Source organism: Nomascus leucogenys, chromosome 18 (genome assembly GCF_006542625.1).
Source record: "Nomascus leucogenys isolate Asia chromosome 18, Asia_NLE_v1, whole genome shotgun sequence".
NCBI classification, from domain to species: Eukaryota; Metazoa; Chordata; class Mammalia; order Primates; family Hylobatidae; genus Nomascus; species Nomascus leucogenys.
Window position 1 is genome coordinate 91,769,536 of NC_044398.1, and position 27,019 is coordinate 91,796,554.

Consider the following 27,019-nt stretch of genomic DNA (forward strand, 5'->3'; position numbering starts at 1 on the left):
GTGTTTCATCTGAGGAAGGCGCAGCAGCTTCCAGGATGTAGAGTGATGGTGAGACTTAAGAGAGACGTGATGCTCAGCCTTGGTGCCGGGCACATAAGTTAGAGCTGCTGTAGTCATCATTGCCCCAGAGGAGAGGTGTTGGGACCCCTTTTCCTCAACCCCTTTCCCCTCCTGGGGCTGGTAGCTGGTTGATTGGTTCTTCCATCCACCAACCCATCTATCCATTCCTTCACGCATCCTTCCATCCTCCTTCCTATCTTCCATCCATCCCCCTATATCTGCCCTCCCACGTACCCTCCCTCTCCATCCATTCATCCTCCAACCCTCCCTCCCTTGCATCCATTCATCCGTCCGTCCGTCCATCCATCCCTCCCTCCATCCCAAGGACCCATACTCTTCTGTAAAGAGACAGTAAATATTTTAGGCTTTATGAACCATCCATTCTCTGTTCCAACAACCAACTCTTACCACTGTCTTGTGAAAGCAGCTATAGACAATATGTAAATGAATCCTTATGGCTGTATTCCAGTAAAAGTATTTACAAGCCGGGTACAGTGGCTCATGCCTGTAATCCCACCACTTTGGGAAGCCGAGGCAGGCAGATCACGAGGTCAGGAGATCGAGACCATCCTGGCTAACATGGTGAAACCTCATCTCTACTAAAAATAGAAAAAGTGAGCTGGGTGTGGTGGCACGTGCCTGTAGTCCTAGCTACTCAGGAGGCTGAGGTAGGAGAATCGCTTGAACCTGGGAGGCAGAGGCTGCAGCGAGCTGAGATGGTGCCATTGTACTCCAGCCTGGCGACAGAGCACAACTCTGTCTCAAAATAAAAAGTATTTACAAGAGTGGGCAGTGAGCCAGATTCGGCCACAAACCATAGTTTCCCACCCCTTGTCTTTTCCTCTGTTCATTCAGAAAACATTTGTGTGTTTCACCTATGCCAGGCTGTGCTCTAGGCGCAGGGACTGGATGTGAAAGAGACAGCCTAGGTGCCGGCCTCCTCGGTGGCGCATTCCAGTGGGGCCAGGAAGATACAACAAACTAGAGATGCATGGTCTATGGTCAGGGTGTGGTAAACGCTGTGCAGGAATGAAGCAGAGAGGGGGCAGGGGGTTGCCAAAGGGGCATCACTCGTGAGTGTGAGCCCTGCAGAGGGAAGGGGCCTAAGGCACGACTCTGCCTTGAGGAACACGGGGCAGCCCTTACGGAGGGAGCAAGGGAAGTGAGGTTGGGACAACAAAGCAGACCACAGGCCATGCTAGAGCCGGGCTTGTCTTAGGGGACGGTATCTGATTTGCATTTCTTAGAGGTCAGCTGTGAGCTGGGACAGGTGTGGAGGCTGGGAGGTGGCAGCTGCTGCTGCATTCTCGGCGCAGGGGTCTGGGGAGAGAGGAAGCTGCCGCTCCCTGTGCCTGTCTCACACCTAGGCTCTCTCGTCCCAGGCCCTCTTGGTCGTCGGGGAGCACACCCTGGGCCAGGGTGGACTCCTGCTGCGTTCCCGCTTCCACCTGGGCCTCGCACCAGACCCAGACCACGGCCTGCATCTCAGCCTGACCCTCCAAAACCACAGCAGGCCTCATTCGGCTGACTTCTCCGGGGCGCTGGAGGTCGGTAGCCAGGATGGGGCTGACAGTCCCGGGGAAGATGCCCCGGCTTCCCTCCCGTTCCTCCCTGGCCAGCAGGCTCCCAACTGCCTGGGCGGCCCCGCCATCTAGTGGCTATCTGAGGAACCGCAGACCAGCATTCTGGATGGGGCCAGAACTTCACTCTGGGGTTGGGGGAACACCAGGCCTGGCCCTGGCGCCGAGACAAAGCAGCTCCTCCACAGTCCCAACACCCGGCCCTTCCTATAACAGAGAGGCAGTGGCTGAGCTGCCCAAGTTTGAATCCCAGCCCAGCTGCCTCCTGGTACCTGAGTTTCCTCCCCTGTAAAAAGGGTATAATTATTGTACTGGCCCTATCTCCCACGGGGTTAATATTGCAAGGATTAAATATATTCATAGGCATAGATCACTTAGAGCAGTGCCTCAGAGAAAACAGCTGCTACGTAAGTATTTGCTATTAGCCATTACTGGCACCATCTCCTCCCTGTCCTTCCTCCCAGCAGCCCTGGGAAGTAGGAAGGGGCAGAGTTGGCCTCCAATACCTACTCTGCCCTGACCTGGCCAGGTGATGCCAGGAAGGAACCTCTCTGAGCATGTGTTTCCTCATCTGTAGGAGGGGATCAGATATTTCACAGGGTGGTTTTTGGGAGTCTGGATACCGGTTCCCGCTGCCTGCATAGCCAAGGCATGTGACGTAGCAGGTGCTCTCTCGGCGTTTTCATCCACCTCCTCTGTCTCCCTGGCCAGGTGAACTTGACCTCGTGACTTTCCTTTGCTGCGCCTGTCTTTCCCTCTGTCAAATGGGAACAAATGCCATCTCCCTTGCAGAATCGTTAGGAGGAAACACATTTGTACAACATCTGCATGTAGCAGGTGCTTGTGAGAGGGGAGTTCCCTCCCTTCCCGCCGTCCGAGCTGGATGAGGATGGCATTTCTGGGTTGAGTTCAGCAGCCATGGCCATTTCAAAGGAGCTTCTCCTTCCAAGGTTCTTGTTCTCCGGGACCGACTGTCACTTCCCCGTTTCCAGCCAGGCCCCTGCCTGCCCCTGGCTCCGTAAGCCCCATGCCTGATGGAACTGGAGCCGTGGGAATGAACCCATGGTGGATGCTCGGCAAGAGGCCGGTCCTCTTGCTTCCCTGTCCCCGATTTATTTGGGACAACTGTTCTGACCTCTTCTCACTTGCTCCATTCTGGGGTCTGTGGAGTGGTCAGAAGGCTTTCCCAGCCTTGTTTGTTCCTCACCCCAACCCAGTGGCCCCAGGACAGATGAGGGACAGACTCAGGGAGGTCAGGCACTCACCCAGGCTGCACAGAGGCAGGCATGGCCCTTGCTCTTCAATGACACCCAGCGGGGCTGAGCTCAGATGCTGGGAGCCATCCAGGGCCAACTCCGTGTGGTCTGCAGACCGTCCCCTGCCCCTACCTGCCTGGCAGGATCACATTGTGCTCGGTTAAATTCCACAGGGGTCCTGGGCTGTAGCCCTATTACCAACTTGGTCTCCTCAGAGATCGACATGCTTCTGCATGTTTAGTAAGCACCTGTATTCGATTCCTAGGACTACTGTATTAAATTGCCACCAACTGGAAGCCTTAATGCAAAAGACAGGTATGGTGTCACAGTTCTAGAGGCCAGAAATCCAAAAGCAAGTTGTCAGCAGGGCCACACTCCCTCTCAAAATCCTAGGGAAGATCCTTCCGTAGCACCTCCAGCTTCTGGTGGTTGCCAGGACCCACGGCTGCGGTGGCATCACGCCACTCTCTGCCTTCTGGGTGGCATCTTCACATGGTCTTCTCACAGGGACAGCATTCACTGGGTGTGTGGCCCACCTTCATCCACTATGGCCTCAACTTGATTACTTTTGCAAAAAACCTATTTCCAAATAACACCACATTCACGGGTGTAGAGGATTAGGGCTTCAGCCTATGTGAGGAACAAAATTCAACCCTTAACAGACACACATGCACACGCACACACACTCATAAGTCCTGCTAAGTTTTGTGAACCATTGTTCTGTATCATTTTACAGATCTTGGAGCTGAGGCCCAGAGAGGGTGATACCCTTACTGAAGGGTGCACAGCTTGTTAGCTGCAGTGTCTGGACTAGAATACGGGGTAGCTGAGGGTCCCTCCCCTGCAGGGCCTCCTCCAGGCTTGTGTTCTCTTGGGGGCCTCTGAGCCTCTCTCCCACCCTATTCTAGACTCACCTGTCCTGGTCCCTGCCATGCCATGAAGGCATTTAGGTAAACTGCCCAGTGCCTGGGGTGTTATGCCAGGTGTGCCCATGTCTCCTTGAACTTGCTTAGACCTTTGCGGTGGTTCCCATGCAAACTCGGAAAGCCTGGGCTGTAGCAGAAACACCAGGGCACTGGGAATGTTAGAAATGCCAGGGCCCGGGGCCCCCAAAACCAATTAAATCAGAGTGTCCGGGTAGGGCCTGGGCAGCAGCCATCTCTAAGCCACCTGTGGGAGGCTGCTGCTGGGTTGGGGTCCTAGATGGGTATGTTTAAAAATTAAAGTATTTGTCATGAGACTGGCTAAGTTTTGTATTTTTGGTAGAGACAGGGTTTTTGCCATGTGGCCCAGGCTGGTCTGAAACTCCTGGGCTCAAGCGATCCACCCATCTTGGCCTCCTAAAGTGCCGGGATTACAGGAGTGAGCCCTTGAGCCTGGTCCGGAGTATTTTCATAAGTGCTCTCTGTAATGGGGCACTGGGAGCCTTCGGTAGGGATATGGCGTGGGGAACCTGGTGTCCTGAAGATCGGGCGTGGGTATTGTGCCTTCCCTTGATTCCCTACAGGTCCAACAGCAGCCTCCCTAGCCAGCCTCTTCCTGAGCCTGGGGCGGGCAGGGGAGAGACCAGGGACAGGGCATGGGCCAGGCTCCACTCAGGCCTCTGCCCTCCCCCTCCCAGCTTCGTGGCTCCAAGGCTCAGCGGGTTGGCCTGCTGGGCCGTGTCTCCACCTCGACTTTTCAAGGCCTGGTCCGGTTGGAGGGAAATGTGGACAACAGAAAGGAGAAAGTGAGGCTGTCTGTGTTCCGGGCCCCAAGCTGTCTCCAGGCCTCTGTGGCCCATGAGGAGGGTGAGTGGCGGCTGGGTCCCAGCTCAGCTAGCTGGGCCACGGCCCCTGTTGGCTCAAGAAAGGACAGGGGTCTGGGCGTTAAGATCTCAGAAGTCAGGGCTGGGCGCAGGGGCTCATAACTGTAATCCTAGCACTTTGGGAGGCCAAGATGGGTGAATTGCTTGAGCGCAGGAGTTCGAGACCAGCCTGGGCAACATAGTGAGACCCCGTCTCTACTTAAAAAAAAAAGGGGGGGAATGGGCGTGGTGGCTCACGCCTGTAATCCCAGCACTTTGGGAGGCTGAGGCGGGAGGATCACGAGGTCAGGAGATTGAGACCGTCCTGGCTAACACGGTGAAACCCCATCTCTACTAAAAATACAAAAAATTAGCCGGGCGCAGTAGCGTGCACCTGTAGTCCCAGCTACTTAGGAGGCTGAGGCAGGAGAATGGCATGAACCCAGGAGGCGGAGCGTGCAGTGAGCCGAGATCGTGTCATTGCACTCCAGCCTGGGTGACAGAGCGAGACTCCGTCTCAAAAAATAAAAACAAAAACGAAAAAACCTGGTGGGGTGGGGGTGATGAGTTCCTATGGTCCCAGCTGCTGGGAGTGAGCGGTGATCCTGCCACTGTACTCCTGCCTTGGCGTCTCAAAAAAACCGCAGGAAACCCCATTAAGACTTCGTGGCATCCCTAGCTGACTGCTGTGTCAGGGGAGGGGACGGAAGAGGGGGCTTCGGGTGGCTCAGGTTGCTTTAGGTGGTGCAGCTCAAGGTTCTCAAATCCTAGGGCCTTGAGGCTTGGCCTGGGGCAGTGGGGAGCTACGCAAAGCGGTGGAGGAGGAGTGGGCAGCTAGAGACATGGTGGGGGCACCAGCAGGTCCCTTTCTGGCTCCAGGGGGCACAGAGGAGAGTGTGGTGCTGCGGGCATGTGCCCACGGGCGGACAGCCGAGGCGGAGGTCCTGTTCCAGGATGGCAGGCAGCCCTTCCAGCTGCTGGGACGCCTGACCCTGCAGGCTGCCAACCAGAGCCTCCTGCTGGCCATGCACAGCTGCCAGGGGGTCCTGCTGGGCCATGTGGAGGTGAGAGGGCCTGGGCTGGGATACAGGGAAGGGGTTACCGTTCTCTCCCTGGGCAGAGGCCCCCGTGCCAGGAGCCCCAAGCCCTTGGGGTCTAGCTGTGCGCAGAAACCAGGGCAGACAACCCCATGGTGAGGCCCACACCTGCCGCTGGCACCGAGAAGCTTGTGTCTACTTCATTCCTACGAGGCCCCAGCCTCTTCCTCTGTCCTCACAGTCCAGGATTGCAGCAGTTGGCTCCCAGGTGCAAGCCCAGCTGGAAGAGAAGGTTCAAGGCTTGGGTGCCTCTGTGAGAAGGTTCCAGCAATTGGTGGGTAGCACAGGAGGGGAGGGTGGGGGCTCAGGGTGGAGAGGTCGCCCTCTGGCCTGGCTTGTAGCCCCCACTCACCAGGCAGGAGGGTCTGGGGCTCTCTCTGCCCTGGACCTCAACCTGATTCTGCCTCGGTTTCCCTGCCCAGGTGCAGCCGGCAGGCACCCTGGACGGCGTGGCAGGCCTCCTTCTGCAGCTGTCCCAGGCGGGGCAGGAGGCCATGCAGGCGAGTGGTTGGGCAGTAGCCACTGTGTGGGCCCAGAGCCAGGCACTGACCCAGCACCTGCCTCTTTACCTGGAGTGGCTGCTGGAGGGGCTGGAGCAGCTGAGGGAGGAGCTGGAATGTAAGTGCGGGAGGGAGGGCTCAATCCCGTGCAGAAATCAATGCCCCCCCCACCGCCCCCACCGGGGCCCTAAGCGCTCACATTGGCTTGTGGCACCGTTTTGATCAGAAATATGGCCTCGCTTCCCATGGGCCTGCAGCCCAGCTGTGTTTAGCCCCCTGCCTTATTTCTTACAGATCTACAGCCTTCGTTTTTTCTTGGTCTGCTGTGTCATTCTTACAGGGTCTCCAAGCTCATCTCCCTTATGCCTGCTGCCTAGGTTTTTTCAGTCTCCCACCTGCTTGCTTTTGAGTATACAGCCTTGTTTCTGTGAAGCTCACTGCCACAGCATCTCTTTCTGGTTCCACGATGAGCTCAATGTGGCCATGTGGTCATTAAAAGCTCACACCTGCTGCCCTGACTGGCCTCCTGGCAGGACTGGGAACCTCTGGCCTCTCTGCCATCCAGGGCTAATGCCCAGCACAGCACAGAGCCCCCAAGGCCCTGCCCAGCGCCAGGGTGGGCATCCCTCTGACTGGCTGTTGAATGTTACCTCCGCATCCTCCCTGCTGTGTCAGAGTGTCCCTGTGACCACCCCCAGGGCAGTGAATTGGGAGGAATGCCCCAGGACTGCTCACAGTGCTATTCACAGCTGTGATTTATTATAGTGAGGGGATGCAGGAGTGTCAGCACAGGGAAGGGGGCTGGGGCGGAGTCCGGGGAGAACCAGTCCCAACGCTTTCACACAGGATGCATTTAGCTGTCCCAGCTGTCACCAGAGCAGCTCCTGGGAGACTCAGCACCCAGGGTTTTTATCGGGGGCTGCCACACTGGCAGGTGCTGCTTGGTGCGGACCACACTGTCAGACTCCTAGGAGGCAAGCAAGGGTCCAGCATAAACCACGTTTGTACAAACAGTTCAGATGCGGGGAGCCTCGTATCAATTCTAGGACTGGAGGGAACCCTTCCCCAGTCCAAGTTCCCAGACAACCTTCCAAGCAGGCCTTGCAGAGAAGGCTCAGGCGTGCTCTGACATCTCCCCTGCAATCTCCAGTGCCCGCGGCTGTATTCCTGTTCCCCCAGCTCCCCACATCTTCATCCCAGGAACAGGCCCTGTCTCCTCGAGGCCTGGGCTGTCTGGGCACGGCTGGTTCTCAGACCTGCCCTGAGGCCTCATGGTGGGTGGTGGCTGCCTGTTGCAGGGCCCCTGGCCACACTGAAGGATGCCTACCTGGAGGTGACACTGCGGCCCCTGGAGGAGGTGTGGCGGGAGCGGGCAGAGGAGGCCATGCGGCGGCTGCAGGCCTGGGTACCCGGGATGCCAGGCGATGGGTGTCCAAGGCCCATCAGGGCAGCCCTGGGGGCCGTGAAAGGAGCCCTGGAGCTGGTGAGTGAGAGCAAGGATGGGGCGTGGCTGGCCGGTGAGGATGACTGAGCCACTCTCACTGTCCCCTCCCTCTCCAGGCCGCCCACCAAATGCTGTCTTGGGCTGAGGCCACATTCTCACGGGCACTGAAGAGGCTCTGCAAACCCCTGCTGGACCTGTACAGCCTGTCGGCCAGGTAACTCGGGGTTTGAGAGTAGCGCATCCTGCGTGCCTGCCACATACCAGGTGCAGTGCTGAATGCTTTGACACCCTCCGACACACTGACTCCTGTGACCGCCCTGCCCAGAGGCTTCTTTCTCTCCTCGTTTTACAGATGAGGAAGCTGGGCTTTCTTCCTCACTCCATAGATACCTCGTGAGCACTGGCCCAGGGCAGGCAGGATTTTAGGAGCTGCAGAGAGCTCAGTGGCTGAGGCTGACCCTGCCTTCAGGAAGCTCACTTTTACTCAGACACGAAGCACAAGGAAGTCATCTACACCAGGGCTTGCACAGCTCCCTGCAGAGGCCCTGAGAGTCACATCTTAAGCAGGCCATTCGGCTCTGTCACATTTCCTTGCTTTTGTTTGGTAATCGTTTTTTTTTGTTTTTGTTTTTGTTTTTGAGATGGAGTTTTGCTCTTGTTGCCCAGGCTAGAGTACAGTGGTACAATCTTGGTTCACTGCAACCTCCGCTTCCTGAGTTCAAGCCATTCTCCTGCCTCAGCCTCCCCAGTAGCTGGGATTACAGGTGCGCGTGCCATCACACCCAGCTAATTTTTCATATTTTTAGTAGAGACAGGGTTTTCCCACGTTGGCCAGGCTGGTCTCAAAGTCCTGACCTTAGGTGATCTACCTGCCTTGGCCTCCCAAAGTGTTGGGATTACAGGCATGAGCCACCGCACCTGGCCTGTTTTGTAATAATCTTTTAAACATACAAAAACCCTTCTTACTTGCAGGCCGTGCAGAAGCTGGCCACGGGCTGGGGCCCACTGGTCACCATTTACCACCCCTGAGCTATACGTTAGGTGGCAAGTGCTAGAGAAGGGACATCGGTGAGATGAGGGCGTGGATCCTATGAAATGGTGTGGCCATGACTGGCTTTGAGGAGAAGGTAGAGTTTCAGCAAGAGCCACGGGGCCAGCCTGGGAAGAGCGCTCCAGGTGGGGGTCACCACTGCACAAAGGCCTGGGAGAGGGATGTGCCTGGCCTGTTTGCTTTTGAGATGGAGTCTTGTTCTCTGTGGCCCAGGCTGGAGTACAATGGTGTGATCTCAGCTCACTGCAACCTCTGCCTCCCAAGTTCAAGTGATTCTCCTGCCTTAGCCTCTCAAGTAGCTGGGATTACAAGCATTTGCCACCAAGCCCAGCTAATTTTTGTATTTTTGGTAGAGACGGGGTTTCACCATATTAGCCAGGCTGGTCTCAGACTCCTGAGCTCAAGCAACTCGGCCTCTCAAAGTGCTGGGATTATAGGCATGAGCCACCGAGCCCAGCCCCGTCTATGTGAATATCAGGCTGGCAGGGCTGGAGCAGAATGCCTGCCAGGGAGAGTGGATGTGACTGCGAGTTCCCAAGATTTGGGAGGCGGGTAGCAGGGGCTTAGGTGGTCTCTGGCTTCTGCTCTGACCTCTAGGAAGGACGTGATCGCCCTTTCACTTTAAAAGGCCCCTTTGGCCCCTGTGTTGAGGACATGGGGGTAGTGGATAGAAGGAGGGAGCCCAGTTTAGAGCGGGGACCTGGGGACCCAGTATCCTTTCCCCTCACAGGCACGAGGCCCACCAGGAACCGGGCTCCAGGCAGGGAGGCAGCTCCTTCTTCCATGCTGGTGGCCTTGCAGAACATCTGGAATCCGGCTCTGCCTCTAGGATTCTTCTGCCTCAGTGCACTGTGCCTCAGTTTCCCCAGCCGTAAAATAGGGACTAAACCCACATCATGGGGAAAAGGCTCCCTCTGATATAAGTTCCTGCTCCTGCCTTCCTGCAGTCAGAATGGAGGCTGATGAAGGGAAGAGCTCCCGGGGTGGGGGGGTTTGGCTTGGCTGAAGAAAGACCTGCCTGGTTACTCACCTACCTGGTGAGTGGGATCCAGTCACTGCTAGGCGGGGGTGCCCAAACATGGATTCAGGCGGCAGAGAGGGAGTTGAGGCTGCTTCCTGCCCCCAGCTTGCAGGGCCTCTGGGTTCCTAGAAGTAAGCAAGTGAGGCCACCTGCCACTGTTCCCTCTCTACTGGCCCATCAACAACAGGGTATGAAATGTTTGTCTTCCCACTACACCCCCACGTGAGCTGAGATCTCTGTGATCATTCAAATCTCACCGGCTTGACCCCTACTCTAGATCCGAGAAAGTTTCAGTCCTCTCCTAAACTGGAGAAATTTCCTAGACCTGTTGGCTGGGCACAGTGGCTCACACCTATAATCCCAGCACTGTGGGAGGCCGAGGTGGGCAGATTACTTGAAGTCGGGAGTTGGAGACTAGCCTGGCCAATGCGGTAAAACTCCAACTCTACTAAAAATACACAAATTAGCCAGGTGTTGTGGTGGGCGACGGTAGTCCCAGCTACTCGGAGGCTAAGGCAGGAGAATCACTTAAGCCCGGGAGGCAGAGGTTGCAGTGAGTTGAGATCGCACCACTACACTCCAGCCTGGGCAACAGAATGCGATTCCTAAAAAACAAAACAAAATTTCCTAGACCTCCCAGCTCCTGTCCTCGGCATCCCCACACATATAAGCCCATGCTGCCCAAGACCCATGGAGCAGAGTGGGCATGACATCGGACATCTGTGTCCTCAAAATGGGGCAGCTTGTTTTCGTCCCCCGGCATCATCCACCACCTCCGCTGTCATGCCAGCCTCTGTCCTCCTCCATCTCATGATGGGATTTCCCAAAACAAGGACAGCCCCTCCCTGAAAGGCACCCTCATGCTCTCCACTGCAGAGCTCTCTCTGCGGACCTAGAAGCTCCCCTCTGCAGCTGAGGGAAGCAAGGCTCGGGCAGGCACAGTGACTTGTTCTCTGCATTCCCTCCAGGAACCGCTCAGTGGTGGTGACGCTGCCACTGTTGCCTGCGGGGGACAAGCCCCTGGACGTGGCCCGGGTGACCAGCTACCTCGTGGAGGAGAAGCTGCTGCGGCCGCTCCAAGCACTGTCTGGGGCCAACGTGCTGGCTGAGTACTACTGGCTCAGACGCCGCCTGCTGGCGGGCCCCTGGGAATGTGAGTCCTGCCCCGGGCTGTGCCACCCTCCTCCCTGGGAGCCCCCTGCCCGGTAGGCACAGAGAAACCTCCATAGGCTAGTGGCATCACAGTGCCAGGCCCAGAGCTTACTGGACTTCCCAAGGTCCTGTGGGACTAGGGCTGAGGCTACACATGCTGCTTTTGTCCAGAATATAAGTCCTGGCCCTGCAGAGGGGTCAGGAGGGCGGTTTAGGGCTTTAGGCCAGCTCCCTCCCTTTGGGCACTGCTGGCAAAGACGGTGGCCCTCCGGTTCCAGCTGGAAGAGAACTGACTTCAGACTCGCCAGTCAGAGGCAACCTGCAGCCAAGGGCTGGGGAGCTTGCGTGTGGCTCAGGCTTGCTGTGTGGCCAGGCAAGTCTAACCTCTGTGGGACTCGCTTTCCTCCACCATGAAATGCTGTGTAGCCAGGCGAGTCTAACCTGTGGGACTCTGTTTGCTGCACCATGAAATGCAGGTGACAACGTGGCTCGCTCATATGGGTAATGGGCATGTACTGTTCTTGATGCAGGGGGAGCCCCTCATGTCTGTGGGGGAACCACGGTACCCAGGCTTTGCAAGGAGTGCTTTATGTGTGTGGGACTCACACTGAGGCTCAGGGCTCCCTAGAAGCGTGAGTGCAGTCATGTCTAAGCAGCACGTTGGTGGTGTAGAAAACGGCCTGGTCTTCAAGTTCCATGTGTGTGACCGCGGGCTTCTCTGTGCCTCTTAGTTCTGACAGCTGCCCACGGGGCTGGTAGTGCCTCCCGCAGGATGCTGGGACTGGCCAGTAGGTGCCTGGCTGTGCACCATAGATGGTGCTTCCTGGCCACGGGCACAGGCACAGGCACAGGCACAAGCACCCCCACCCCCAAGCCACAGCTCAGGGGACGCACTGGCTAGACCGGTCAGACCTTCTTCTCAGGCCAGGCTTTTTTTTTGAGCCAGGCTTTTTTACTTAGCACAATATTTTTGTATTTTACAGTATTACACAGTATTTTTGTATTTTGTATTTTATTAAGTATTTTTACTTAGCACAGTATTTTTTTTGAGCCAGGCTTTTTTACTTAGCACAGTATTTTTGTAGCAGGTCTCAGGACTCCTTTCCTTGTTAGGGCTGAATTGCCGGTAGACCTTCAGCTCATGTCGTCTTGAAGCTGGTGGGGGATCCCTGGGCCTCTGGCTGCTGCACCAGGGGAGGGGGAATCCAGGCCTCAGGGCACCCAGCAGGCATTGGGCTCCTACTGCACTGGGTGGAGCTGGCCCCACTCACCCTGCCTTTGGGCTCCTTCTCCCCAGACCATGCCCTGGTGGCCGGGGCCCAGCACGTGGTGACCTTCGACGGCCAGGTATGGGACCTCAGCGCCCAGTGCGGCAGCATCCTCCTGGCCCAGGACTTTGCTCACAACACATTCTCGCTGACGCTGAGTCGGACAGGCTCGGGGCTTACAGCCCTGTTGGTGGAGCTTAACCACAAGACCCTCATCTTCTACCCCAGTCTGCAGGTGAGCAGGAGAGGCATGGCAGCCTGCAGGACCGAGCCTCCCCTGGAGACCTGTGCCCATGGCAGGTCGCCTGGGGGGATGGCACTTTCAAGCTTGTCACCTGGCTGTGGGTCAGACCTCCTGCCCAGCCCCCTCTGGCCCACAGGCCTACAAGCTGTACAACTCCTCCCTGCCGGGGGAAAGCTGTCCGGACCTCAAGCTGCATCCTGCCACGACGAGGAAGGACATCTCCAGGATTGAGCTGGCCAGTGAGGACGGGGTCTCTGTCTCCTGTGACGTGCCCACTGGCCTCTGCAGCCTGACTCTGGGCCTCTGGCAGCATGGTGGGTCTGGGCCCTAGGAGGGTTGGCCCCACCTACAGAGGACTCTCTGGGATGCACCCCTTTAAGCTTCCAGGGCGGCAGGCGGCTACTGTGCATGCAGAGCCTCTGCCCGCCTCGTCTCTAGCATGGCAGCACGTGTGCCCTCAACTCCTCGTCTAGCCTCCTGCCATTGACCCCCTGTCCGGATGACCACACAGAGGCCCAGGGCTTTCTGTCCCATCCCTGGGACACGCGGCTCCAGTGTGGAGTTGGCGCTTCTGTGGTCCCTCTGCCAAGGAACACAAAGGAAGGGCCTGGATTCCAGCCACTCGAGCTGAGAACATGGGGAGGGGACGGGGGACACGCATGCTGTCCTGAGCCCCTGTGCTTTCTCTTCCTCCTCTGATGAGGGTTTAGAGCCATGGCCTGGGCTCCAGGAGTCCGAGGTGGAGGTGGTGGGACTCTGCTGCTCCTCTTTGTGCCTCAGGCTCATCTCACACACAGGTCCTGAGGCAGCAGGGCTGGGGCTGGGGGAGGATCACAGGCTCTTACGGCCGCCTCAGCTTCCCTCCTCCCCACAGGCGTATCCGCTGGCCTTCTGGGCACCAACGACAATGAAGCAGGCAATGAGCTGATGTTGCCGGACGGCTCTGTGGCCCGCAGCCTGGAGGAGCTCAGCCTGGCCTGGCAGGTGAGCGGGTGCACCCGCCTGTCCTCCTTCTGGCTGAGGTTCTTGAGGGCTGCTCACTGCAGAGTCCCGGGAGAGGCAGGCGGCCTGATGGCTCTGCAGAGGACTTCATAGGAGGCCCAGGGTTTGGGGGAAGTCTCCTGCTGAGGCCAATGTATGTGGGGGAGCCACATTGTCCAGCAGGAGGCCTGAGTCTTGCGTCCATCCTGCCAGGTGGGTGGTGACTGCAGGGCCACCGAGAAGACTCGGCAGGCCTGCCCAGGACAGAGCCCCACCTGCTGGGCCTTCTTCGAGGACCCCCACTCCAGCTTGAGGAACTGCTTCCGGGTGGTGAGTGTGAGCCTGGCCCATGGGGTGCGGAAGGCCTTTTCCCTGATCAAGCCTAGGCCCGTCCTCCTTGCCACTCCTCAGGGTGTGGACGGTGACTGGGTGTCCCTGATTTCAGGTAGACCCTACACCATTCCTCAGCCTGTGTGTGCAGGACCCCTGTGGCACCCAGGAGCGCCAGCCTGCCTGCAACCTGGCAGCTGCCTACATCCACCTGTGTGCCCGGGGCTTCGTACCCCTGGCCCCTCCTCCACAGTGTGGTAAGCTGCCCCAGCCATCTGGCACTCTGCCCCCTGTCTGCCATCTGCCTTCCAGCCCAGAGGGAAAACCAGTCCCTTTCTCTCACCAGGGAGGACAAATAATTGTCATTCAAGGAGCTAAGAGTCACAACATTTATTAAGACTGCCTGTTTGGATGTGTGTCCCCTCGAGGGGGTACATGCCTCATGGATGGCCTAGCGCCCTCCGTTTGGTGAAGAGTGAGTTCTTGCTCTGTCAGTTCACATGAGAGCAGGTTGTTTAAAAAGACGCTGGCAAGGCTGGGCACGGTAGCTCACGCCTGTAATCCCAGCACTGTGGGAGGCTGAGGTGGGTGCATCACAAGGTCAGGAGATTGAGACCATCCTGGCTAACGCGGTGAAACCCCATCTCTACTAAAAATACAAAAAAATTATCTGGGCATGGTTGCGGGAGCCTGTAGCCCCAGCTACTCAGGAGGCTGAGGCAGGAGAATGGCATGAACCCAGGAGGCAGAGCTTGCAGTGAGCTGAGACTGCACCACTGCACTCTAGCCTGGCAACAGAGTGAGACTCTGTCTCAAAAAAAAAAAAAAAAGGCCCTGGCACCTCCTCTCTTTGTACTCTCTGCTCCTGCCATGATTGTAAGCTTCCTGAGGCCTCCCAGAAGCCACGCAAACGCTGGAGCCATGCTCGTGCAGCCTGTAGAACTGTGAGCCCATTATCTCTATTATTTATGAACTACCCAGCCTCAGGTGCTCCTTTCTATCTGTGTAAATGGATTCCCTACCCCCTACTAAGCTCAGTGTCTGGAGAGCCACATTAAGCCACCTCTTGAAAATTTGCCATTAGGTTTTTTCTTTTTTGGGACAGTTTCACTCTGTCAGTCACCCAGCCTGGAGTGCAGTGGCACAATCTTGGCCCACTACAACTTCCACCTCCTGGGTTCAAGCAGTTCTCTTGCCTCAGCCTCCCAAAGTGCTGAAATGACAGGCAGCAGCCACTGCGCCCAGCCTCATCAGGGATTTGAATGTACACCACTGTTTAGGGAAAATACTCAGCCCTGTTTTCTCTCTGTTCTCACACCACAACAATCATCAACACAGCAGATGACTTCTGTGACCAAATGTGTGTTGTCCCCACTACCAGGGTGTTCCTCTAATTCAGTTCTAACACTAGCTACCTTGAGGTAGCATCAGATCCCACGTGGTGAGAGCTCCTTCATCCCGTGCTGCATATGACTCCCACAGCCAAAGCCCCACTAAAAGGGCATAGAAGTCAGTGGCAACAACAGGAGTAGACTTCCAAGAGCTTCAGATGCCAGAATTAGCGGCTGCCATTCAGACATTTAAAACCTTAACAGCAGAAGAGAAAATTAATGAATTGGAAAATATGACAAAGGGAGGATGAAATAAGAGGATCCAACATGTCTAAAAGAAATGCCGGGTGCCGTGGCTCATGCCTGTAATCCCAGCACTTTGGGAGGCCAAGATGGGCAGATCGCCTGAGGTCAGGAGTTTGAGACCAGCCTGGCCAACATGGCAAAACCCCTGTCTCTACTACAAATACAAAAATTAGCCGGGTGTGGTGGCGTCCTCCTGTAATCCCAGAAACTATGGAGGCTGAGGCAGGAGAATCGCTTGAACCCAGGAGGTTGCAGTGAGCCGAGATTGCGCCACTGCACTCCAGCCTGAACAACAGAGCAAGACTCTGTCTCAAAAAGAAAAAAAGAAAATTCCAGAAGGAAAACAGACACAGGACCCTTTAAAGTCAGGAGGCACAATCCCCAATACAATAAATCCATCCATACCAAGACCCATCAGAACAAAACTGCAGAAAAAGCAAAGGTCCTAAAAGCTACTGAAGAGGGTGGAAAGAAGGAAGAACATGTTGATAATCGATCTCCCACCAGCAACAGCAGAAGACAGTAGAATAAGAGAAAATAAGCATGAGGTTAGCGTGCGCACCCAGCTCAACTATTATTTACGAATGAAATAGCCTCTCAGCACTGATCTGTCTAGAGATATCTTTACCACGAATGACACTCAAGGGATCCACCGACGTTCATTTGCGTAGTCTATGGCTGCTTTCCTGCTACAGAGGCAGAGTATTTGCAAGAGAGAGCTTATTTTTGCTGTCTGAAAGACTCTATTAAGAAGATGGAAAGATAAGCTACAGATTGGGAAAAATGTTTACAGACCACCTATCAGACCGAGGACTCATGTCTAGAGACTGATCTCTAGAATATATAAAGAACTCAAAGCTCAAAAGTAGGCCAGGTGTGATGGCTCACACTTGTACTCCCAGCACTTTGGGAGGCTGAGGCGAGATTGCTTGAACCCGGAGGTCAAGGCTGCGGTGAGCCATGATCACACTCCTGCCTGCGTGACAGACTCAGACCCTGTCTCACAAAACAAACTCAAAAGTAAACAATGGGAAATAAACGCATGAAAATGTTTGCAATACCAGCCGCAGAGAAACAAGGTAGCACCACACACCTGAGCTCCAGTGAGTCCCGGCATGGGTGCTGAGTTCCAAGGACTCAGCAGCATAAAGCATTGGTTGAACATCCAAATGGCCAGCTTGTGATTTCGGCGTCCACTTATGAGTGCACTATAAAAAGCACCGTTCTAGTACCAAAAATGTGACTGGTGAGAATATACGACAACTACGAAGTGCCAAGACAGGAGGTGGTGTGGCTCCACGGGAACCTCGGAGAATCTGTGAATCAAGCAGAAGTGCTCATTGTTTTGACCATGTAAATACAAAACTGTCAGCTACTTCAGCCATCAACAAAACATCTGGGAGGACAACAGAGAAGACTTACAGCCACAGTGTCACAATGGAATGGCATCTGCAGTTAAGGTCCTCTCCCTCCCTTAGGGTTTATTTTTTTAAATCAAGGGCTAAGTTATTCCCCTCTTGGACACCAGAGAAGTATCTAACAAAAGCAGTCACCAATTATAATTAACTTTCGAAGGACATATTTTGAAGGCATATTATAAACTCTCATAAGAAATTAAGACACTTATTATTCTTATTATTTGGAGACAGGGTCTCTGCTCTGTCCTTCAGGCTGGTGTGCAGTGGTGCAGCCTCCCAAGTAGCCGGGATTACAGGCGTGCACCACCACACCGGGCTAATTTTTGTATTTTTAGTAGAGACGAAGTTTTACCATGTTGCCCAGGCTGGTCTGAAACTCCTGACTTCGTGCTCTGCCCGCCTCGTGTCCCACCAGAGAAATTAAGACATTCTCAGATCAACAAAAGCCGAGAGAGTTCATTATGCAAGAAATGCTAAAGGGAGTCCTTCACGTCAAAAAAAAAAAAAGATGCCAGGTGGAAATTTGAGGCCACATATAAAGACCTGTATTGTAATTTTGATTCACCTCTGTAATTATTTTATTGGATTTAAAAGATGTATAACTATACATCTATGTTACATATATAATTTGTAAAAAAAAAAAAAAAAAAAAAAAAAAAAAAAAGGCATGGTGGTGGCATGCACTTGTAGTCCCAGCTACTGAGAAGGCTCACTCGAGTCCAGGGGCTTGAGGTTACACGGAGCTATGATAATGCCACTGCACTCCAGCCTGGCTGACAGAGTGAGAACCTGTCTCTAAAAATAGATATACTTTGTCATATCAACAACACAGGAGGGGGGCAGAGCTGTCAAAGAGTAGGGTATTTGTATGTGATTGAACTTACCGGTTTAAAATGGATTGCTATAACTTCAGGATGTTTCATGTAATCCCCACGGTAATGACAACATATCTATAGAATGTACACAAAAGGAAATGAGATCCTAAGTGTGTCAGAATAAAAACATCAATTAAACACAAAGAGATGAAATGAGAGAGAAAGCAAACCATAAGCCATGCAGAAAACAATCAACAGCATGGCAGCAGGAAGCCCTTCCCCATCGGGAAGTCCCTTAAATAGTGTGCTAGAGTCCTGCCACAGCAACTGCTCACCGCAGTCCTTGGCTGTGGGCCTCATGACACAGTCACCAGGTTAGTGAGTTGCGTCAGAATGATAATCTTTAAAAATACAAATGAATTCCACAATCAAAAGACTAAGAGACTTAAACAGGTTGAAAGTGAAAGGATGAAGAAAGATAGAGAAGGAGTAGCTATACTACTATCAGACAAAATTGACCTAAGGTCAAAGCTGTTGTAAGAGATAATGATAACAGTCAATTCACCAAAAAGATACAACAGTTATAAATGTAACATGCAACGCACCTCAGAGCTCCTAAATATATGAAGCAAACACTGTAGAATGAAAGGAGAAATAGATAGTTCTATGATAATGTAGGAGACTTCACCTCACTTTTTTTTTTTGAGATGCAGTCTCACTCTGTTGCCCAGGCTGGAGTGCAGTGGCATGATAACGGCTCACTGCAACCTCCACTTCCTGGGTTCAAGTGATTCTTGTGCCTCAGAGTAGCTGGGATTACAGGCGTATGCCACCACGCCCAGCTATTTTTAGTAGAGACAGGGTTTCACCATGTTGGCCAGGCTGGTCTCGAACTCCTGACCTCAGGTGATCCACCCATCTTGGCCTCCTAAAGTGCTGGGGTTACAGGCCTGAGCCACTGTACCCGGCCCAATACCTCACTTTCAATAATGGATACAACACCCAGACAGAAGATCAAAAAGGAAACAAAATACTTGAACAACACTATAGACCAGTTGGACCTACCACACAGATAACTTCACCCAACAGCAGAATACACATCTGCAGAAGTACATGTGGAATGTTCTCCGGGAAAGATTGTATGTTAGGCTTCAAATCAAGATTTAATACATTTTAAATGACTGAAATCATAATAGAAGGAAAACTGAAATAACCACAAATATGCGGGAACTAAACAACATACTACAAAACCAGTGGATCAAAGAAAAAAAATAAGGAAAATTAGAAAGCATCTTGAGACAAAACATATCAAATCTTATGGGATGCAGCAAAAGCAGTGTTATGAGGGGAATTTGTAGCTGTACACACTTACATTAAAAAAGAAGCCGGCTGGGTGTGGTGGCTCCACCTGTAATCCCAGTACTTTGGGAGGCCGAGGTAGGCAAATCGCCTGAGGTCAGGAGTTTGAGACCAGCCTGGCGAACGTGGCAAAACCCCATCTCGACTAAAAATATAAAATTTAGCCAGGCGTGGTGGCAGGCGCCTGTAATCCCAGCTACTTGGGAGGCTGTGGCAGCAGAATCACTTGAACCTGGGAGGCGGAGGTTGCAGTAAGCTGAGATTGTGCCACTGCACTCCAGCCTGGGTGACACAGCTAGACTCTACCTCCCCCCTCACCCCCCCCCAAAAAAAAAACAAAAGCAGCAACAGCAGCCAGGCACAGTGACACTGTTCTATAATCCCAGCTAATTAGAAAGCTGAGGCCAGGAGATTGCTTGAGCCCAGGACTTTGAGACTAGCTTGGGCAACATGGCAAGACCCTCTCTCAAAAAGGAAAAGCTCTCAAACCAACAACCTAACCTTCTATCTTAAGTTATTAGAAAAAGAACAGCCTAAACCCGAAGACAGGAGACAAAAGGAAATAATAAAGGTTAGAGCAGAAATAAATGAAATAGAAGATGGAAAAACAGACCTGTAACCACCAAGGAGATTGAATCAGTGACCAAAAACTTGGCAAGAAAGAAAAGCACAAGATCAGATGGCTTCAGTGGTGAATTACAAACATTTGAAGAATCAATACCAATCCTGCTTATATTCTTCTAAAACATTGAGGAAAGAACACCTCCAAACTCATTCTATAAGGCCAGCATCACTGATACCAAAGGCAGACAAAGCACCAGAGGAAAATAGACCAATATCCCTGATAAATACAGATGCAAAAGTTCTCAACAAAATACTAATAAGGAGAATTCAACAGCATCATAAAAAGGATTATACATCATGATCAAGTGAGATTTATTCCTGGAATGCAAAGATGGTTACCACAGAAAAATCAATGTAAGATAGCACATTAACAGAATGAAGGAAAACACATGACTATTTCAGTTGGTGAAGAAAAATTTAACAAAGTGTAATACCCTTTCATGATTAAAAACATACAGACTCGAAATAGAAATGACCTCAACATAATAAAGGTCATATGAACAACCCTTAGCCAACATCACACTCAGTGATGAAAGACAACGTTTTCCAAGATGAGGAATTAAACTGATGCCTGCTTTCATAATGCTGGAAATCCTAGCCAGAGCTATTAAGAAAAAAAGGAAAAAGAAAAGGCATCCAAATTGGAACGGAGGCAGTAAAATTATCTCTGTTAACAGATGACATGATCATCTTTGTCGAAAATCCTGTACACTGCGTGAAATAAACAACTGTTAGAACTAATGATTTGTCAAAGTTTCAGGATTACAAAATCAACATGCAAAAGTCAGTTGCATTTCTACACACTAACAGTCAGCAATCCAAGAAGGAAATTAAGAAAATTCCTGCCAGGCATGGGTGTGCACGCCTATAGTCCCAGCTACTTGGGAGGCTGAGGCAGGAGGATCGCTTGAACCTCAGAGGTCAAGGCTGTCAGTTTTTACGATGATTATGCCTGTGAATAGCCACTGTACTCCAGCCTGGGCAACACAGACACCATCTTTAAAAAAAAAAAGTCCATTTACAGTAGCATCAAAAAGAATAAAATAGGAATAAACTTAACCAGGAGGCAAAGACTTTGGCAGGATTAGAGTCCCAGAGACCGGTTGTACAACAAAATGTAAAGGCATCTCATATTTATGGATTGTAAGCATATCATTAAGATGTCAATACCACTCAAAGTGATCTACAGGTTTAGCGTAATTGCTATCAAAATCCCAGTGGCATTTTTTCTTAAATTATAGAAAAATCTATCCTAAAGTTTATACACGATTTCAAGGGACCCCAAATGGCCAAAACAATGTTGAAAACAAAGAACAAAGTTGGACATCTTATCCTTCCCAATTTCAAAATCTGTTGAAAGCTACAACGGTCAAAAGTGTGGTACTGGCGTAAAGACATACGTATAGACCAGTGGAATGAAATACAGAGTCTAGAAAGAAACTCTTACACATGTGGTCAAGCGATTTCAATAAGGACGCCAACACTATTGAATTGGGGAAAGGACAGTCTTTCAACAAATGGTGTTGGGAAAACTAAATATCCACATGCAAAAGAATGAAGTTAACCTCTTACCTTATAACATGTTGAAAAAAAAGAAAACCTCAATAATGGATTAAAGACCTAACTGTAAGAGCTAAAATTATACAACTCTTAAAACACAGTAGGAGGGCTTTCTTTGTCAATGATTTCTTAGATATGGTGCATATGACACCAAAGGCACAAGCAACGAAAGGAAAAATAGACAAACTGGATTGCATTGAAGGATACTATTAACAGAGTAAAAAGGCGTCCTACAGAATGGCAGTAAAGATGTGCAAATTATATCTGATAAGGAGTTCCCATCTAGAATACATAAAGCACTCCCACAATGTAACCACAAAAACCCAACCTGGTTCAACAATGTACAAAGGGCCAGGTGCAGTGGCTCACACCTGTGATTTCAGCACTTTGGGAGGCCGAGGCAGGTGGATCGCCTGAGGTCAGGAGTTTGAGACCAGCCTCAACATGTTCTCCACGGGGTTTCTCACCCCGTCTCTACTAAAAATACAAAATTAGCTGGGCGTGGTGGTGCATGCCTGTAATCCCAGCTACTCGGGAGGCTGAGGCAGGACAATTGCTTGAACCCGGGAGGCGGAGGTTGCAGTGAGCTGAGATCGCACCACTGTATTCCAGTCTGGGTGATGGAGCGAGACTCTGTCTCAAAACAAAGAATTACCATACAATCCAGCAATTCTACTTCTGGGTATGTATCCCCTAAAATTCAAAGGGTCTCACACATTTATACACCGATGTTCATAGCAGTATTATTCACAACGGCCAGAAGACAGCAGCAACCCAAGTGTCCACTGACAGATAAATGTGGTCTCTCCATACAATCAATCATGATTCAGCCTTAAAAACGAAGGAAATTCTGACACACGCTACCACATGGATGACCCTTGAGGACATTATACAAAGTGAAATAGGCCAGTCACAAAAACATCAGTACGGTGATTCCACTTATTTGAAGGGCCTAATCAGTTTCATAGAGACAGAAAGTATAGTGGTGGCTTCCAGGAGCTGGGAGAGAGCAGTAATGGGTTATTTAATGGGGATAAAGTTTCAGTTTGGCAGGATTTACTGAGTTCCAGAGACTGGTTGCACAAAAATACGAATGTACTTACACCGAATTGTGTACTTTAAAATGGTTATGGTAAATTTTACATGTGTTTAACCGCATTTAAAATTTTTTACATTAGAAATGTATAATGAGTACCTCTGTGCTAGGCATGGTGATACAATGACAAACATTGTACCTATGAACACCATAGTTATAAAACCAAACGCTCTTGAGGAGATAAAATTCTAAGTGTAAAAACTAGCACAGACAGACAATAGATGCAGAACCACAAGACTCACATAGTAGGCTTATTAGACACAGATTATAGATTTTAGCAGGGAACTAGAAATTATTAAAATTACTAATTACTAAATTTGTAGTTGAGTAATTAATTTAGCAAATCAGCTAATTTACTAATTACTGGAAATTATATATCTGAAAAAGAACCAGAATGTAGAGGAAAGAGATGGCAGAAAAGGCCACCTAAACCCCATATTTTAAACAGTTCTCTTAGCAGATGAGGGATAGAAGGGTGCTTCCCGGCCAGGCAAGGTCGCTTGTGCCTATAATCCCAGCACTTTGGGAGGCCAAGGTGGGCAAATCACCTGAGGTCAGGAGTTTGAGACCAGCCTGGCCAACATGGTGAAGCCCTGTCTCTACTAAAAATATAAAAATTAGCCGGGCATAGTGGCATGTACCTGTAATTCCAGCTACGCGGGAGGCTTAAGGCAAGAGAATCACTTGAACCCGGGAGCCAGAGGTTGCAGTGAGCTGAGATCGCGCCACTGCACTCCAGCCTGGGCAACAGAGCAAGATTCCATCTCAAAAAAAAAAAAAAAAAAAAAATAGCTGGGCACGGTGGCTCGCTCCTGTAACCCCGGCACTTTGGGAGGCCAAGGCAGGTGGTTCACTTCAGGTCAAAAGTTCGAGACCAGCCTGGCCCAACCCCGGCTCTACTAAAAATATAAAAATTAGCCAGGCATGGTGGCAGGCGCCTGTAATCCCAGCTACTCAGGAGGCTGACGCAGGAGAATCGCTTGAACCCAGGAGGCAGAGGTTGCCGTGAACCACTGTACTCCAGCCTGGGTGATAGAGCGAGACTCCATCTCAAAAAAATTAAAGCCCATCTTTTAAACAGTTCTCTCAGCAAATGAGGGATAGAAGGGCACTTCCTTTACCTGGTAGCTCTGAATGTCTATCTGTGCCCTTGTCCACCACACTTGATGGTGAAACAGCAGAGCAGTCCCTGTAGGGCCAGGAGCCCCGCGTCATGGCCTCCACTGCATGCTGTACTGAAGATCTCGCCCACACTTTGGGTTGGATGCATTCTGAGCTCTCAAAGCATCATGTGCTAAGGTTCTGCCCTCCCCTTGGCTAGGAACTACGTCTTGGTCTTCTCTGTGTCCAGGGTGCTAGCAGCAGAGCCTGGCACAGAGTGAGCACTCCATAGATGCTTGTTCAATTTCCAAGGAACTCAGCAGTCTGGGCCTAGCACCACTGCCTGCAAAAGCCCTGCAGGTGTAGGGACTCATTGACCCATGCCCACTGCTCTTAAAAAAAGGCGGGAGGGCCGGGCGCGGTGGCTCACCCTTGTAATCCCAGCACTTTGGGAGGCCGAGGTGGGCGGATCACGAGGTCAGGAGATCGAGACCACGGTGAAACCCCGTCTCTACTAAAAATACAAAAAATTAGCCAGACGTGGTGGCGGGCGCCTGTAGTCCCAGCTACTCGGAGAGGCTGAGGCAGGAGAATGGCGTGAACCCGGGAGGCGGAGCTTGCAGTGAGCCGAGATTGTGCCACTGCACTCCAGCCTGGGCGACAGAGCAAGACTCCGTCTCAAAAAAAAAAAAAAAAAAAAAAAGGCGGGAGGGAGATAAGTGGGAGTGGATGGGGGAGTTGTCCTTTTAATAATGAGGGCCAGGGGCCCCAGCATAATTTATTTCAGGAAACAGCAGGGGCACCTCTCCTCTGGGGCCCATAGCCTGGTCTCACTTCTCTTCTCTCTCCTTTACAGTTTGAGAGTTTGTCTATGCCAGCAGTAGGCTGCCAGACTTCAAACTCCTTCACCTTCTACTGCAATTCCAGCTCCCTGGCAATGGCAAGATTCATGGCTGGGACAGGATAACCAGCATGGAATGCCAGGAAACTCAGAACTGCACGTGCTGCAAACACAGGGAAGAAGGGCTCCTTGCCACTGGGCTCAAAATACTTCCGGGGGACATGAAACTCTCCCACTGGTCTGGGTAATTCTCCCCCTTCCTCCACACCTCCACTGTAAACCAGGAGACAGTGCAGCCAGCGAGTACCAGTTCTGCAGAGAAAACTCCACCTGGGCCCTGTTCATGCCCAAGATATTTATTCACTTATTCAACAGGCATTTGGGAAGCCACCGCTTCAGAACGCTGACTGCATGGTGGGGGACACGAAGCCAGGTCCTCAGCTGCTTGGTGCTGACTTTCCCTGCCTCATCCAGGGGTCTTTTGAGGCAGGAGGTTCCTTGAGGGGAACTGATGGCCCCAAGCCGGTTAATCAGAAGACCAGGTAGAGAGCTTCTCTCTTTGGGGTAGACACACTGGGACTGAATGCTTTAGGGGACCCTGGGAAGGGCCTGTTTTGGTAGGGGCACCTGTGAACTCAGGCCCCCAGGCCACATCACTGGAAGTTTTTTACTTTCTTTTGGGAATATAAATTTTTCCTCTGAGTTTTCAACTGAAAAATAAAGCTGGCAGAATCCAAGAACGTGTCTGTGGATTGCTGGGGTTGATCATCCACTCAAGAGACAGGGAGGCGTGGGCGGCTATGGAATCTGCTCACCAATAGGGGGTGCCCTCGAGCCCTCTCTGCACTGAGCCTGGTAGGAGCTTGTAGGGTCCAGATTCCAGAGCAAAGCTCAAGGCATCAGCCACGGGGACTGAGGCAAGCTGAAGGCCAGACTTGACCATCCTTGACCTCCGCCCCACCATCCCCACCATGAATCCCTGGTGCACAGCAGGTGCTAGATGAAGTTCAGAACAAAGAACTCCAGGGTGAGTGGGAACGAGAAGGTTGGTCCTCCACACCCCCACACTGGAGGGAAGACAAGGGAGAGTGCCTGTGATTTGAGTGCTTTGCTGTGGTTACAGCCTAAGGACTCCGGAGACCAGGCGCTACTCCAAGTGCCTTGAAAGATGTTTGATTGGGGGCTAGGTGTGGTGACTCACGTGTGTAATCCCAGCACTTTGGGAGGCTAAGGCTGCTGGATCATGAGGTCAGGAATTCAAGACCAGCCTGGCCAACATGGTGAAACCTCTCTCTACTGGAAAAAAAAAAAAAAGAAAGAAAAAAAAATATCCGGGCGTAGTGGCTGGCGCCTGTAATCCCAGCCACCCAGGAGGCTGAGGCAGAGAATTGCTTGAACCCAGGAGGAGGAGGCTGCAGTGAGCCAAGATCACGCCACTGCACTCCAGCCTGGCAACAGAGTGAGACTCCATCTCAAAAAAAAAAAAAAAAGTTTGGGCTGGGCACGGTGGCTCATCCCAGCACTTTGGGAGGCCGAGGCAGGTGGATCATGAGGTCGGGAGTTCAAGACCAGCCTGGCCAACATGGTGAAACCTTGTCTCTACTTAAAAAAAAAAAAAAATCCGGGCATGGTGGCTGGCGCCTGTAATCCCAGCTACCCAGGAGGCTGAGACAGAGAACTGCTTGAACCCAGGAGAAGGGTATTGTGGTGAGCCAAGATCACGCCACTGCACTCCAGCCTGGCAACAGAGTGAGACTCCGTCTCAAAAAAAAAAAAAAAAAAAAGTTTGGGTCAGGCACAGTGGCTCACGCCTGTAATCCCAGCACTTTGGGAGGCCGAGGCGGGCAGATCACGAGGTCAGGAAATCGAGACCATCCTGGCTAACACGGTGAAACCCGGTCTCTACTAAAAAACAAAAAATTAGTCAGGCAAGGTGGCGGGTGCCTGTAGTCCCAGCTACTCGGGAGGCTGGGGCAGGAGAATGGCATGAACACGGGAGGCGGAGCTTGCAGTGAGCCGAGATCACGCCACTGCATTACAGCCTGGGCAACAGAGCAAAGACTCCATCTCAAAAAACAAAAACAAAAACAAAAAAAAAGATGTTTGATCTTAGGCCTTACAATAGTCCAACGAGTAGTGGATGGTCCCCACTTAATGAGAAAAGAAACAAAGGCTCAGAGAGTTGAAGGGATTCCCCCAAGGTCATACAACCTACAAACAGCCAGGATGGCGCTGACGCAGGCCTGCCTGCCTCCCAAGGCTACCGAAGCTCAGTCAACCCCCACTTCTGCTTTTGCAATAAAAGAAAAGCAAATCACTGGTGCGCAGGGGACCCTGAGCAAGTCAGAGTCAGATGCAACCAGAGTGTGCAGCCACCTGACCTGTTGGTTTCTCAATATGCTTAACGGATCCATGATTTCTGGTCCAGAAAGGAAATGCAGAAGCCTTCCCTTCCTGCCTCCCACACTCTGTGGGTCAAGTATTTACCAAAACACAGCAGTGGACTGGACACCAGCCGAGATGTGGAGGGAAACATAGTTCTCCCTTCTCAAGGCAGGTTGGACAACATCAATACTTTGCAACTGGGGGGCGTGGGTGGAGTACTTGTGCATGAATTTGAAACAGATAGGAGAGGGAATGATTCCAGCGGAAAGACCAATTCACGTCTACAACATACACTGAACTTCAGCCTGGACAGCATAGCAAGACTCTGTCTCTAAAAAAATTTAATCATTAGCCAGGCATGGTGGCACATGCTTGTAGCCACCTGGGAGGCTGAGGCAGGACGATCACTTGAG

The 27,019-nt window shown here is 51.9% G+C and overlaps 1 protein-coding gene across 1 annotated transcript in view; it reads left to right on the top strand.

The window, feature by feature from the left end:
* The window catches only part of LOC100607258, a 153,954-nt gene extending 129,151 nt beyond the window's left edge, over nucleotides 1-24,803 (top strand). Inside the window, 14 exon segments of the mRNA XM_030797618.1 lie at nucleotides 1,443-1,607; nucleotides 4,518-4,686; nucleotides 5,562-5,746; nucleotides 5,961-6,053; nucleotides 6,202-6,397; nucleotides 7,578-7,762; nucleotides 7,840-7,937; nucleotides 10,764-10,948; nucleotides 12,245-12,450; nucleotides 12,596-12,773; nucleotides 13,334-13,443; nucleotides 13,654-13,770; nucleotides 13,886-14,027; nucleotides 24,237-24,803. Coding sequence (XP_030653478.1) covers nucleotides 1,443-1,607; nucleotides 4,518-4,686; nucleotides 5,562-5,746; nucleotides 5,961-6,053; nucleotides 6,202-6,397; nucleotides 7,578-7,762; nucleotides 7,840-7,937; nucleotides 10,764-10,948; nucleotides 12,245-12,450; nucleotides 12,596-12,773; nucleotides 13,334-13,443; nucleotides 13,654-13,770; nucleotides 13,886-14,027; nucleotides 24,237-24,241 — 2,034 coding nt within the window. The 3' untranslated portion in view covers nucleotides 24,242-24,803.
* The last annotated feature ends 2,216 nt before the right edge of the window (nucleotides 24,804-27,019 follow it).